Source organism: Apodemus sylvaticus, chromosome 13, assembly GCF_947179515.1.
Source record: "Apodemus sylvaticus chromosome 13, mApoSyl1.1, whole genome shotgun sequence".
Taxonomy (NCBI): Eukaryota; Metazoa; Chordata; class Mammalia; order Rodentia; family Muridae; genus Apodemus; species Apodemus sylvaticus.
Genome location: NC_067484.1, coordinates 44155630 through 44169906, shown reverse-complemented (window position 1 = coordinate 44169906; position 14277 = coordinate 44155630). Strand labels below are relative to the sequence as shown.

The window sequence follows — 14277 nt, the reverse complement described above, 5'->3', positions numbered from 1 at the left end:
TAGTGGCTTGTAAGATTTTTTTAAAAGACCTATCATGTATCTTATAGCACTTCCCAGGTTTCAAAATGTTTTCAAAATAAAGCACTTTTAGACAAATAATTTTTAAAATGTACTTGGGATTGAAGAAACAACAACTCCACACCGGCCTTCAAATGTGAGCAGTAAATGCAAGGCAGCATTAAAGTCTACTTGCTTTTATTTTCAATTTCATTTCTTTATTTGTGGTGTCGGAGATGGAACCGAGGATGCTGGTAAGTGGGTGCTCTAACACAGCCATGCCTCCAGCCTCAGAGTCCGTTTTCTGAAGAGTTACTAAGTAGCAATAGGCTCATAAATTCAAGCTCAGATGCTAGAAATAGAAGTATTCAAGGAAAGCAATAAAAAAATATATCAACTAAAAAAAGTATCACCAAAATAAGAGCAAACCCAAACATATTGGTGAGGGTCTCCCGTCCTGTGCTCTGCAGTGCTGAGGACTGAACACGTGGCCACACGTGTGCCAGGCATGCGTGCCTACCACTGTGCTACATCCTAGTTCTGGTATGGCTGTGTTTTTTATTCTTTTACTTTTAACCTCATGATATTGAAACAACTTCTTTGGGAAGGCAAGGGCACAAGCTGGATCTGTCCCATTGTAGCAATTTTATTAAATTTCTCAAATTAGTTTATCCTTTGACTTTAAAGAACAACAGCATGAAAAGAAATGGTCCAAGGAGGAACATAGCTTGTCTCAAAGTGAAAACTTCAACACGTTAACCTTGCATTCAGTAATATGCAACATGTGAGTTCTTATTACTTATTATTATATAAAGCTCAAATAGTGACTGAGGACAGTATTTAAGATGTGTGCAGGCCCATTAAAATGAACATTTCTTAGGAATGGAAACTTTAAAAGTGTCCTTTTGGCTTAATACAAAGTGCATTAGGTAATCAAGTCTGTCTGTTTTGTACTAAGAACTAAAAAGTGTATTCCTCCCAAAACCTCTGTAATGCAGAGTAAGAAGCTTCTACCACAGATCCTCTCTCCTTTCCTCTCACAGCTTTCAAACAAGCTTTTCTTTTACCTTTTTCTTCACTAGTGACTCTCTTTCCCGGTCCCTTTTTTTCCATTCTTCTGCAAGAGCTTGCATGTGAGCCAGTTCTTTCTGCTTCAGCTGTAAACAAATGAAAAATAGTCATGTAAAAGTGACAAATGTTTCAATGAGCAAAAGAACTTTTTAGTTTGGAAACTAATACCGATCACCAATATCTTTTAAGTGCTCTGCTTTATTTTTATATCTCGTATATATATGGATGGTCTATTTGCATGTTTCTCTCTGCCTGGTCAGAAGAGGGCATCAGGTCCTGAGGGGCTGGAGTTCCAAAGCCTCTATGCTGGCCAGATTTATGTCAACTTGACACAAGTCACCTGAGAGGAGGAAGTGCCTCCATAAGATGGGGCTGCAGGCAAGCCTGTGAGGCTTTTCGTAAGGAATGACTGATGTGATGGGGGAGGGCGCAGCCCACTCTGGGTGGTGCCACCATGGGACCTGAGTTATATAAAAAAGCAGGCTGAGCAAGCCAGTGAGCAGCACCCTCATGGCCTCCACATCAGCTCCAGCCTCCAGGTTCCCGCCCTGTGTGAGCTCCTGTCCTGACTTCCTTCAATGATGAACGGTGATGTGGAAGTGAAAGCCCAATAAACCCTTTTCTTCCAAAGCTGTTTTTGGTCATGGTGTTTCACCACAGCAAGAGTAACCCTAAGTAAGACAGCCTCTATATGGGGCTATTCCAAGTCCTCTGAACGAGGACAGCCAATGTCTAAACCACTAAGTCATCTCACCACCTCCCAAACCTTTAAGTTTACTTTTAAATTTTATGTGTAAGAATGTTTTGCCTGCTTATATGTGTGTGCCTGGCAACCTCAGAGGTCATAAAACATCAGATCCCCAGAACTGGAGTTGTGGATGGTTGTAATTGTCACATGGGTGCTCTAACTGTGAGCCATCTATCCAGTCCCTCTATTTTATTCTTTAAAATAATACACAGACAGATAAAATGAAGCTTGGGCTACATATAGTGGCCCACAGCTGTAATTCCAGCCCTTGAAAATTCATCCTGGACACTACTCATCCTACTTAGTAAGCTCAGCCTGGCCTGTGTGAGACGCTCTTAAAGCTCAAAAGTAGAGGCCAGCGACAAAACCAGAGCAAGAAGGTGCGTCCTGTGAAGCCTGGGACCTGAAACTGTTACTCATGGCCAACACGGGAGTAGAGAACCAACTCAGAGGTCACATCCCTCACAAGTGCGAGCACACATGCACACACACACACACAAAATGTAATTTAAAAAAATTAAGCATGAAAAAGGAACTTTCTTGAGTAAAATAATCTCTTATGAGTATTATTCTGCAAACATCAGAGCTGGCAGTGAGTTCTGGTCTAACTCACCTGCTTGAGACTCATGACAGGAGTCTCAGGAAATAAAGAGAATAAGTGTTGGAGATTAGACACACTATAAGGCCGGCATGGCAGTACAAACCTCTAATCCCAGCACCAGGGAGACAGACAGGTACATCTGAGTCGGAGGCCAGCCAGGAGTATTGAGATTATCACAAAACAAAACAAAAACCATCATTGATTTTTCCCAACAATAATGGTCAAACTTAGGGAGATCTTGCTGAATAGTAGCTATGAAACTGCCATATCTCAAATATTGTTATGGTTTAAAATTCTGCTTTTCCCTGAGGAAGGCTCTGTGGGATGGAGAGAGGGCTCGCCATTAGGAGCTCAGACTGCTCTTATAGCATTCCTAACTGTGGCTCCCAGCAGCCACATCAGATGTCTCACTACCACAACTACAGCTCCAGGGATCCAGTGTTCTTCCCAGCTGTGTGTCAGCACCACACATGTGTACATATGCACACCAATGCATATGCATGCACATAACTAAAGTAAATCTCAAAGAGTTTGTTGATACTCAAACTGTAAAGAACAACATGGATAGAAAACCCAGTTGTAGAGAAGGAAAAAATAAACCAGGTGGATAAAACAGAGATTTTAGAGTACAACTTCAGTCTACCTGACTTTCAAATATGTCTTCCTGCATCTCTTTCCACATCTCTAGCTCGAGCGCAGCCTTGTACTCTAAGGTCTCTCGGGGTTCCACCTGGATCTCAGAAGGGCAAGGAGCTGGAGGAGGAGAAGATGGCTTCTGATCCACAGCAGGTACACCCTACGATGTGAGAGAAAAGTGAATGGGACACACCCAAAAACACCTGTGATCCTGGGTCAGGAACTGTAACAGCTGCATTTACCTGAGATGACTCCGATACAAAGATCTCACGCATTTTCACTAGGCCATAGTCTTCCAGAGTCAGTGTGTAAGAAAGGTCTACTATCCTGTTATTTGACCTACAAATGAAACGAGAATTATCGTAAAGTTCACGGAAATGTATTTCCTTCCACTTCCCTTGTTTGTAGTAGGCAGGAGTAAGGAGCAATTCTCGTACCCACTCTTAATGCTCCAACTGAGCCAGCCTCCGTGGGTTTCAGGGGTTCTCCAGTGCGTGCTTTTACTGACCAACATAGCCCCTTAATACTTACATTTACTAAACCTTACCTAAATAGCTGTGCATTTGTTTCAAAAAATAAAAAAAGTCATACAGCCCACATAATTATTGCTAATGAATATTTAGTAGCTCTGGCTGGTCTGGGACTTGCTATGTCGACCAGGCTAGCCTTAAACTCACAGAGACCTGCCTCTGCCTTTTGAGTGCTGGGATGGACAGTGTGAGCAGGCATGCTGGACACTTCCTTATTCTGTCCTCTGCTGCACATGAACACATGTGCACGCTGACAGTGTAAGGCCTGAGTTCATATGTAATACGCATTCATTTTCAAATGTGTGCATTGTTTCTTTGTTTTGTTTTGTTTTGTTTTGTTTTGTTTTGTTTTGTTTTGTTGAGGTAGCCAGTTGCATGTTAGGCAACAGTTCTTCTACTGAATTCCATCCAGCACAATACTGTGGTTTTCACTACCTCTAAAACACACTGATGAATTTATACAGTGAAATATATCTAGCAGTCTCACTACTCTTGGTTATTATAAGTTATTCAAACTGTCTACTTTCCTGGAATGAATACACACATGTTAACCTTCTCCTGGACACAGACAGTGCTTCAAGACAATTCATGAAAGTAAGATAATTATATCCTACTTTGGTCATAATTAGCATCTTCTGTATCACAGAACTCCATTACTTATCAAACAAGAAAAAACAAAATATTCAAGAAAAAAAATTCTGTCTAGCCCAAACACCCCTTTAAAACCCAACTTTAATAAATAGATCTTATATTACTAACAGCTCTTTAATTAACCAAATCCATGTTCTTTTTCTTCCAGTTTCACAAATTACAATAAAAATTTTAAGTAAACTGCAGTTCCCGGGCCTTCAGACAGCCCAGTGGGTAAAGGTACTTGCTACCAAGCCCGATGACATGAACTGGATACCTGAAATCCAGAAGAAAACCAGCTCCACAAGGCTGTCTTCTGACCTCCTCATGTGTGCCAGAGCGCCACAAACTAAGGGGAAGATATTCTAGAGGAAGCACTATTATGTTAAAGAAAGCTATCGAGCGCATCTCAACGTTCTCATTTAGGTAAATCTAAACTGCCTACAAAGCAGAGCAATGAAAATAATTATAGAAGCATCGAAAAAGCTTCAACTGCTCGTGACTACAATCATATTAGTCACTAATATATAATCATATATTCTATTGGTGACAACAGAAACCAATGCCAAGCTTTAAAAGAGTTTTTTTTACAGAACAAGAATGAAAATAAAATGAGCTCTCTGCTACCCGAACAACTGATGCTCCAGGCACGCCCCACAAACACAAAGAAGAAAGGTTTCCCGCAAACCTTCCAGTCTCTAGATGTGATCTGGATGGATGGGAGTAAGGAGACATTTTCAGTGGTACTTTTAGATCTCAGATTTTTCCTGAATCTTATTTTTTTCTACATTCTCACTAGTTTTTTTTAAAAAAGAATAAATGGTCTATAATATTAATTTGAACCTAATTTTTTATTGTCAATTTTTAAAAGGTAGACATTTTCAATGTAGCAATAAAGTTCAAGTAAAAAAAAAAAAAAACCAATATTACTTTTTCTAGTTTACTTTTTACTACTATGACAAAACAATGATCCAAAGCAACTTGAGAGATAAGGATTTATTTGTCTGACAGATAAACGAGGTCAGGAACTCAAGCATGAACAGAAGAAAATACCATGGCAGAATGCTGCTTACTGGATTTTTCTGGCTTATGCTCAACTAGCCTTTTTATATGCTCAAGACCTATCAGCCTAGGGATGGTACCACCCACAGCGGGCTGAGCCCTCTTACACCAGCTAGCAATTATGACAATGCCGCACAGACAGGCTGACAGGCTTATCTGACTGAGGTCCTACTTCATTTCAGAGTCTTTCTTCCCAGCTGACTTTAGGTTATGTTAGGCTGACAAAGGCTAACCAGGACAATTTTCTTTTGTAAGTGCTGGTCACTGAACCTAGCTACTGTGCATTCTAGACAAGTGTTTTACCACTGCTAATCCCAGGCCACTAATATAATTTCAAAACTGCCACTGAAGGCTGGCATTTTTAACATTCTCATTCTTTAAATTTCAGGCAAATTTTAAAATACTTTTCAAGTGAAAAAAAAAAATCACATCATTCCTAACGAAAAATAACACAAAATACACGATAAGCTTAACGTAAAATAATAGAAACAGCAGATCCTAAAGGCTGGGCTAGAGCTTTGAAGCAGAGCCCCATGTACACAAAGCCTAGGATAATAACCCCCAGGGCTACAAAGAAAACAAAACACAAAAAGCAAAACCAACAGCAAATAACAGCTCCTTAATTATAAAATCATCAAACTAAGGGGCTGGGGAAATGGCTCAGCGGTCAAGAGAACTCTCATCTCTGGTTCCCAGCACCTGGATCAGGCAGCTCCCAAGAGCCTGTCACTCCAGATCCAGGGAATTTGAATGCCCTCTTCCAATCTCCACATGTGGTCCACATACATGTATAATCAGATGCACACACAAAGTTAAAAAATGCCAGTCTTGGGGCAGTGAGATGGTTCAGAGATGCATTTATACGCAGACCTGACAACCTGAGTCCAATTCCTATATCCCACTGGTGGCAGGAGAGAATCAACTCCCCAAGAGTTGTCCTCTGACCTACATACACACACACACACACAAATTCTGTGTTCCTCCCTCTCACAAAACATAAACAAACAAACAAACAAATAAATAAATAAATAAATAAATTTACAATGATCAGGCTAAAGAGGGAAAGGACATGTAAATACTTAGCAGTCTGAACAAGAATCATGATATTGTAGCCACAAACATTCTTATACTTTTCTAAGTAAATGGCTATCAAAAAGCTAATAAGGAAATTATAATAAACCCACCCCAGGGTCAGAGAATGAAGGCCTGAAGTGGTGCACCTTAGTGAGAGGGGGAGGGGATGAGGGGAAGGGGAGCACGGCTGCAAGGCTTACCCCTGGGCTGCTATCACAGGCACGCTCTCACTGTAAGTCTGCCGCCAGCACTGTTCACCATTAGCGCCTAAAAACCGGGTCTTTTCTGAAGACAAGATGTTAGAAAGCTGAATTCTTGCAATCCCAAGGAGCAAGTCTTTACTCATTTTATCCTTGTGCCATAATTCTACCAGCAGTGGAATCCTAAGGAGAGAAACCGTGTCCATAGTTATCAAGCCTGGAGCAGTCCTTTTTGAACTGCTTCCCAGGTAGCAGAAGTTTTGCTCCCTGGGAAATCGTTAACATAACAGCTAGAGGCTCAGTTCCCCAGGGAACACATCTAAGCACTGTGTCTCTGAACACTTATCTCACAAGTCATCACAGACTCTTGAGCCAGTCTCCACTCTTCCTTTAAGAACCTGTAAGTATGGGGTATCATACTCTGAGAAAAGCAGATTTCGCAGGCCAATTCTCCTTGAAAAATCTATCTCCCATAACTAGACTTAAATGAAAGTGAGGAAAATATATTATGTTTGGTGGCAATGACCAAAATGAAATAGTCCCCCTCCCTTCTAGTTCCTCAGATTACTGTACCATGTTTCTAACACCTCTGCTGGGATTTACAAGAAACCATGTAAAGTTCTGCAACAGGGCAGATAAGACTGACATCAGTGACTAATGGCTTGATTCTCAAGTACAGATGCTTTTATCTTAAAAATTGTAAGGGTTTATATGTTACCGTAGGAAGGTGTCTTGTAGCTGGTGAGGCATAGTCGCAAAATCAAATGCACAGTAAGACTGAGGAAGGAAAACTTCCATGTTTTTCCGAACTTCTACAGGAGGGTTCGTCATAATGGGAGCTGCACTGCCGAAGAATGGGTAGGAGTACCTAGGACACAGGACACAGTCTTACGGTCCACTCGAGAGCAGACAGAAGGCCAGATAGTTATAAACAGTACACAATAAATTATGAGCATATACAATTGTTAAGATAAAGTAGAAATCCTGGACTATGACTTGCTTAGAAGGATATCCAGGGACAAGCAATTTCTGTGATCTAGTAGGGATTCAAGAAATGTTTGATATATTGAACTATAGCACTAGTGTCCTTCATACTGTAATGGCCTGATATAAAAGGCCTTTAAGCAATGCCAAAAGGGCACAGTTACAGTATTCTGTCTTTGAACAGAAAGTCAAGATAAAAACAACACAAATATATTATGCATATACCAAGTGAGTGCCACACACAATTTCATCTTTTCTTCATAAAAATCACTAGATTAAATGTGAGAAGCCTAACTGCTTTTAGTTTAAGTTTTAATTTATAAATTTAGGGTAAACTAAGTTTAAACACAAATTTATAGATATTGTAATGCTTTCTTAAATTTCATCTTGCATTTTGTTACCCATATATGAAACTATAATCAAATTCAACTAGTAAAAACCTGCTCGTCCTAAAAACAAAAATAGATCCTGTATATCACCCCAATCCTATATAATTACTCACCCACTGAAGCGAGTTACCGCAATGCTCAATTTCAACTCTTACCATCCTACTACAGCATTCAGCAGTTAAAAGAGAAATAGCCAATCAGACCTGCAGGTTATACTTATTTTCAAATACTAGTCTGACCTCACAAATTTCATTACACAGTTGCATATGTAGAGCACAATGACATACAGTTGGTCAGACAGAACAAATGGCCAGTACTCTAAAGAGTGCTGCCGATGAATCAAACCCCAACCCAGCATATAAAGTGCCAAACATGAGCACGTTTTCCCTGCTTAGAATGTTATTTCCCTCTTTCTTTACCAAGTAAATGACTATTGTCCCTCATGTATAGATTCATTTCTAAATCTGTTACCCTCCTAAGTTGATTGGTTCATTTCTCTTATAAACCTTAATACCAGATATAATTGGTATAATGTCAGTATTGGTATAATGTGGGCACTTAAGCATTAAACAAATGGCCCTTTTAGCAAGAAGCAAACCAGAGAAGTCCGAATTAGGGCTCCCTCTCACAGCATCTAACCTGAGGCCGTACCTATTTGCACGCTTCTGTTCCTCTCTGGGTGTACTAAGACATACTCTGCTACAACAGCAAAGATCTGAAGGCAGTAAAAGGGGTGAAAAGACAAAAAAACAAACAGAAGATAACCCCGTAAGTAACAATTCAGATTCTAAGCTGGAGGAAGCAAACCCTCTGAGGAACGCTGCCTTCCTAAGACACTCTCTCCCAGTAGCTCAAGAAGAGTGTCTCAGGGATAACCACGAGCATTCTGTATGTTGACAACAGAGCAGAGCAGAGATGGGAAGACTGTCACTCAGTGAATTCCTGGCCATACAAGGTCTCTGCTTCTGTGAATGACTCACACCCAAGTATGGGAAATGTACAAACAACTTGAGAGCATCAAAGGGAAATTCACGCTCAAGTATAAGTTGATTTCTGCAGCTGAACTCAGGATGCCTCCAGGCACACCACTCTAATGCATTTAACTTCTATCACAGTCTTCAATGTCTACAATCATGCAGTATTAAAACAGACTGTTGTAGAAAGCCATTTAACTGATTATATGCAGTAATTCTTTTTATTGCAATTTCATTTCAAGTTCATTAAGCATGATTTTTACACTCACAGCTATAAAATGTAGGTGTTAGGAATATAGCATCCACTGTAATAATCTTACAGAAAAATCAGATACCAAACCATGATTTTGACTTGTAGTTCTTCTCTTACAGAAAACAAGCAACATCTTAACATTACATCTTAAATAGCAGCATCAATAAATGATTCTAACTATTATACCACAATAGATGAGCTTCCTGGTCTCCTATTCCCAGAGCCACCCTGGTTCAGGTTTAGTCCTTAGGACAGTTTACTGCCTTGTAGGCCCTGGCTTCACAGCAGCTACCTCCCTATACAGGAATGACAACTTTCCCAGAATGAAGATCACACCATACCTCAATATGCAGTTGACTGGAAAACTAATTTCCAAGCCATGGATGCTTCTTAAGTCTATTGAAAAGCAGAAGTGGTGTGATGTTGCTGGAACAGCAATCTTCTGTCCTGATGTCACCACTTCCGACGCATTGCAGGTTGCCTCTGGCTGGGTGAGCGAAGCAGGTATGGAGCCAATGCCTAAACATTGAAGAAATTAAAGCTCTCATTGCCTGTACCTTAAGCACAAAATTTGACAGGTCTGCTTTATGAACATAGGAACTGAGTCTACCTTGAGCATTTCAAACAGTTACTTGTTCTAAATTGCCTAATTCCCACTCTAGAACTGTATAAAGTAAAGGTTTCCTGCGAGGCATGGTAGGCTGCTCCTTGAATTCCAGCCATACAGGCTAAGGCAGGAGGATTACACATCTAAGGTCAACCTGGGTTACGCAGTGGAACAGTGAGGCAACACTGTCCAAACAGAGCCTGTCAGGCAATAACATCATTATTAGAGGTACCTGCGCAGGGCTGATCATTTGAACAGCTATAAGATTTACTGAAGATATAATTTTAACACTTTTAATAAACTAAATGTAGCTGTTTGTCTATATAAAATAGGTCAGTAAAAGTTACATCTTGGTATGCACTCACTGATAAGAGGATATTAGCCTAGAAACTTGGAATACTCAAGACATAATCCACATATCAAATGATGTCCAAGAAAAATGGAGGAGTGGCCCCTGGTTCTGGAAAGGCTCAGTGTTGCAGTGTAGGGGAATACCAGAACAGGGAAGTGGGAAGGGGTGGATGGGGGAATAGGGGGAGAGAAGAGAGCTTATGGGACTTTGGGGGAGTGGGGAGCCAGGAAAGGAGAAATCATTTGAAATGTAAATAAAAAATATATCAAATAAAAAAAAAATAAAGAAAAAAATTTACATCTTAGACAGCCAAGAGACAGTAGTCCAATCCAATGTGGACCAGAGGTACTTAATGACTAAGTCCTATAGCTACTCAGTGATAGAGGAGAACTTGGGCCCCAGACATCTAACTCCTAGTCTACACTGCCTACCTACACTGCTGGTCCTTCACTATCGAGCCTTAGCAACGAGTGGCGTATTTTGTGACAGCAGATAACTATGGGTATGAGCCCAGTGGTGATCAGGAGCACATACTGCTTTCAAAGACCAAAGTCTGACTGCCTGGCCCACTCACAAGTCCTGTTACTCCAAAGAGCCGTGATACCTGACTTCCCTGGGTACCTGCATTCATGTATAGACAGACACGCACAGAAAGACACACACACACACACAAACTACACATAATTAAAAATAAATAAATCTTTAAAAAACACTAGACACATACATTGCCAAACTCTCTTATTATAAAATTTACTATAGGAAGCAGTTAATGTCTCCATTTTTAAAAATTTCAGTGTAAAAAAAAATCTATTTGAAAACTCTATATTCTTTCATTTCTTTTGAACAGACTACTTACAATATGAAAGTACAATGGGGATTTCTCTTACCAAACCCTTATTATAAATTATTAGGCTGAAGTGACATTAAGTTGGAATGTTTATATTCCCACATATTTCTGATTCCCAACAGTCTGCGATGCTCACTCCCGCACTCATGAGCGCGCAGACATGCAGTGACGGTTGATCCCACCCCGAGTGTGTGGAGAGCACACCTTACCCTTCACAGTTTGCTTTGGGTCCTTATCATACTGCAGGCTCTCCACTTCGCTTTCTGTTGCATCATCTTTGGTTGGAGGTGTCTGGTTTGGAGGTGGGGCAGGGGACACCCTTGGTGATTTTGGCCCAGTGAGCATCTTCTCCTTTATGGGGGTTAAAACTCTCTTCTGTGAATGTTCTGGCTCATGTCCATTCTGGGTCTTTAATTCAATTAAAGACTAAAAACAATTTTTAAAAATAAAGTATAATTTGCAAAATACTTTCCTTCATAATTAAGCAAAAAACTTGACGTTGCTTTTTAGAAAATACACGCTTCCTTTCCCAGTCTGGATATTCCTAGTCTATTTTTCTTCATAATTTGCAAATTTCCTTAAAGCATCTAGGACCAGAAAAAGGAAGATGAACAGGAAGGAAATATAGTATCCAGAGCTGAGTACCAAAATGCATCCTAATGACTAAGAAGGGCTAATGACGAGGCCTGGCATGTTCCCGTGACTGAGAAGGGCTAATGGCGAGGCCTGGCATGTTCCCGTTAGGCCCCGGGAACCAAGACAGGGTGGGAGCCAGCACAGGCATCACAGGGGCAGGGTGTGACAGCCTTCCACAAGCCTTGTCCCGCTCCCTCTCCGCCCATGTGTGCACTTCTTAAACTCTCATTTCAGTTCTCCTATCTTTAGTTTGTAACTTACATATAAATCCTTTGAAACAACAAGATAGTTAACTTGCTAATAAAGCTAAACGCAATAGTAATAATAATAACAACAACAACAACAATAATAGGAGGAATAGACAGAGAAGAAGGATGATGAGGGGGAGGAAGAGGAAGGTCAGGAGGCAGAGGAGAAGGATGAGGAGGAGGAGAAAGGAAAAGGAGGAAGGAGGAAGAGGAGGAGGAGGAAGAGGAGGATCAGGAGGCAGAGGAGAAGAATGAGGAGGAGGAGAAAGAGGAGGAAGAGGAGAAAAAGGAAGAAGAGGAAGAAGGAAGAGGAAGAGGAGGAGGAAGAGGACAAATGGCCAAGGAAAGAAGGAAGCACTAATGCACCAAAAATCATGCTTTAGCTGAAGTTGTATCTGGCAAAAAAAAAAAAAAAAGACAGCACTACTGCACACTCCAAACCTCTCTCACCAGCTGCCTTGTGGCACCATAAATAGCTATGAGTTTAGAGCAGGAAAACAGTTTTCACTGCAGAAGACTGTCCCAAAGGCCAAGGCCCAATGTACAGTCACAAACTGCACAGCAGAGTCAGTGGGCTTTCTGAAAATTTATTCAGAAAGGAGATACAGTGAAAATGCATGGCACTAATAAAGAAGAATAAAATATTTGTATGCCAGGGATCTCTACAAAGACTCAGCATTTGTGACCACGAGCATGGGAGAACTGACAAACGAAAGCAGAGTCACCACCTGCCTGGGAATCGATGCCTTCTCTCTGCAGAGCCACGGACACTCCCACGGTCGGGGCCAGATCCAGAGGAACCGGAGCAAGCTTCTGCTTGGCTCGGTTTGGCGGGTCCAGGGTAAAAGCGCCCTCGACAGTGACCGGATGCTGGTTAATTTCTGTACTGCCCTTCTTCAGTAATCCATTTAAAGGTATTTCTGTACTGCCCAGTGACTGGTCTCCACAGCAGAGATGGATCTAATAGCAAGGAAAAAATCAAAACAGGGCTTTATATTTCCTTTTTCTTTGTTTTAAAGACTTATTTATTTGCATGTTTGTTTATTTATTTAGTTATTTATTTAACATATATGAGCGCTCTCCCTGCATGCCAGAGACACATGAGAAATCATGACAGATGGTTGTGAGCCACTATGTGGTTGCTGGGAATTGAACTCAGGACCTCTGCAAGAACAGTTAGTGCTCTTAACTGCTGAGCCATCTCTCCAGCACCCCCCTTTATTAAATAACATAAATTTTATGTTTGGTCTCATCAGTGAGCTGTGCTTGATTTAATATTTAATTAAATTGAATATATTTCTTTGAATATGCAAATTATATAATAAAATAAGTGTGAATTTAAAGAGAAATCAAACGCCTCAAGAAGTTTTCTTCCACTGTCTCATTAATTAAGCACAATTCTTAATAAAGAGTCAGATAGATTGAGGATTTTAAAAACACAAATAATTTTTGTATTAATCATTCATCAAACATACTGAGTGTTCCTTTTTCATACTGAGTGTGTGTATGAGGGTTGAGATCAGAGGACAACTGATCCAGCTTTTTGTGGGTGGTCAGGGATTTAACTCACATTGTCAGGCTTTTGAGACAAAGGGCTTTCCCACTGAACAATCTTATCAGCCTTTAGATATAATATTTTTGATATGATAAAACAAAGCAATTTCATTTCCTTATTCATTTTTAAATTTATTTTTACATTCTGAATTTCATGTGCATGAAGTGTGTGTGTGTGTGTGTGTGTGTGTGTGTGTGTGTGTGTGCACATGTGACTGCAGGTACCCAGAGTCTACAGGAAGATATGGGGTCTCCTGGAGCTGGAGTTACAGGCAGCTGTGAGCCACCTGTCATCGGTGCTGTGAAAGGAACCCCAGTCCTCTGTAAGGGCAGCAACACTCCTAACCACTGAAATAGCTCTCCAGCGCCCCAACAAAGTATCTTCATAACTTCAATGTGCATTAGAAACAGGTAAGCCAATGATATTGATAAAGAATAAAATTGAAAGTAATTTTCCTCAAATTTTAATATTTTATACAGTCTCTAGTTTTCTAACTATCTTGGGTTTAGCAGATATTGAGCTAAATATGTTTAAGATTTAATACCCCTAACATTGAATACCTCATGAGTCATCCAAATGCAGTCTAGTGACTGAGCTTGATTTGTAAATGACTATGTAACTATGTAACTATGTAAGTTTATCTTATTATCAAAGCCAACTATCAGAGAAGATAGCAGACTAACTTCTACTAGTCTCAAGGTCTGATTTTAAACAGAATCCAACTGAAACATATTTTTAAAAAACACCTGTGGGCACGTTTTATAAAAACGTAAATTCTGCCATCCAGAATTCCATCTGGGTACAGAGAGCTACCACTTCCACTAACAGTACAGACACCCTGCCTACTGGATCAGGCTCACCCAGCTCTAAGTACTACCTAGAT

The 14277-nt window shown here is 40.4% G+C and overlaps 1 protein-coding gene across 4 annotated transcripts in view; it reads right to left on the bottom strand.

Moving 5' to 3' along the window:
* Cep120 (centrosomal protein 120) overlaps positions 1-14277 on the bottom strand; it is a 60822-nt gene that overhangs the window by 32467 nt on the left and 14078 nt on the right. For 3 of the 4 annotated variants that reach the window (XM_052155183.1, XM_052155180.1, XM_052155181.1), the window contains 8 exons: positions 12572-12799; positions 11165-11381; positions 9491-9668; positions 7268-7417; positions 6550-6732; positions 3296-3392; positions 3061-3213; positions 1065-1154 (listed from right to left, as the gene is read on the bottom strand). In XM_052155183.1, coding sequence (XP_052011143.1) covers positions 1065-1154; positions 3061-3213; positions 3296-3392; positions 6550-6732; positions 7268-7417; positions 9491-9668; positions 11165-11381; positions 12572-12799 — 1296 coding nt within the window. The remainder of the gene's footprint in view (positions 1-1064; positions 1155-3060; positions 3214-3295; positions 3393-6549; positions 6733-7267; positions 7418-9490; positions 9669-11164; positions 11382-12571; positions 12800-14277) is intronic. The other variant, XM_052155182.1, reaches the window with a different exon arrangement.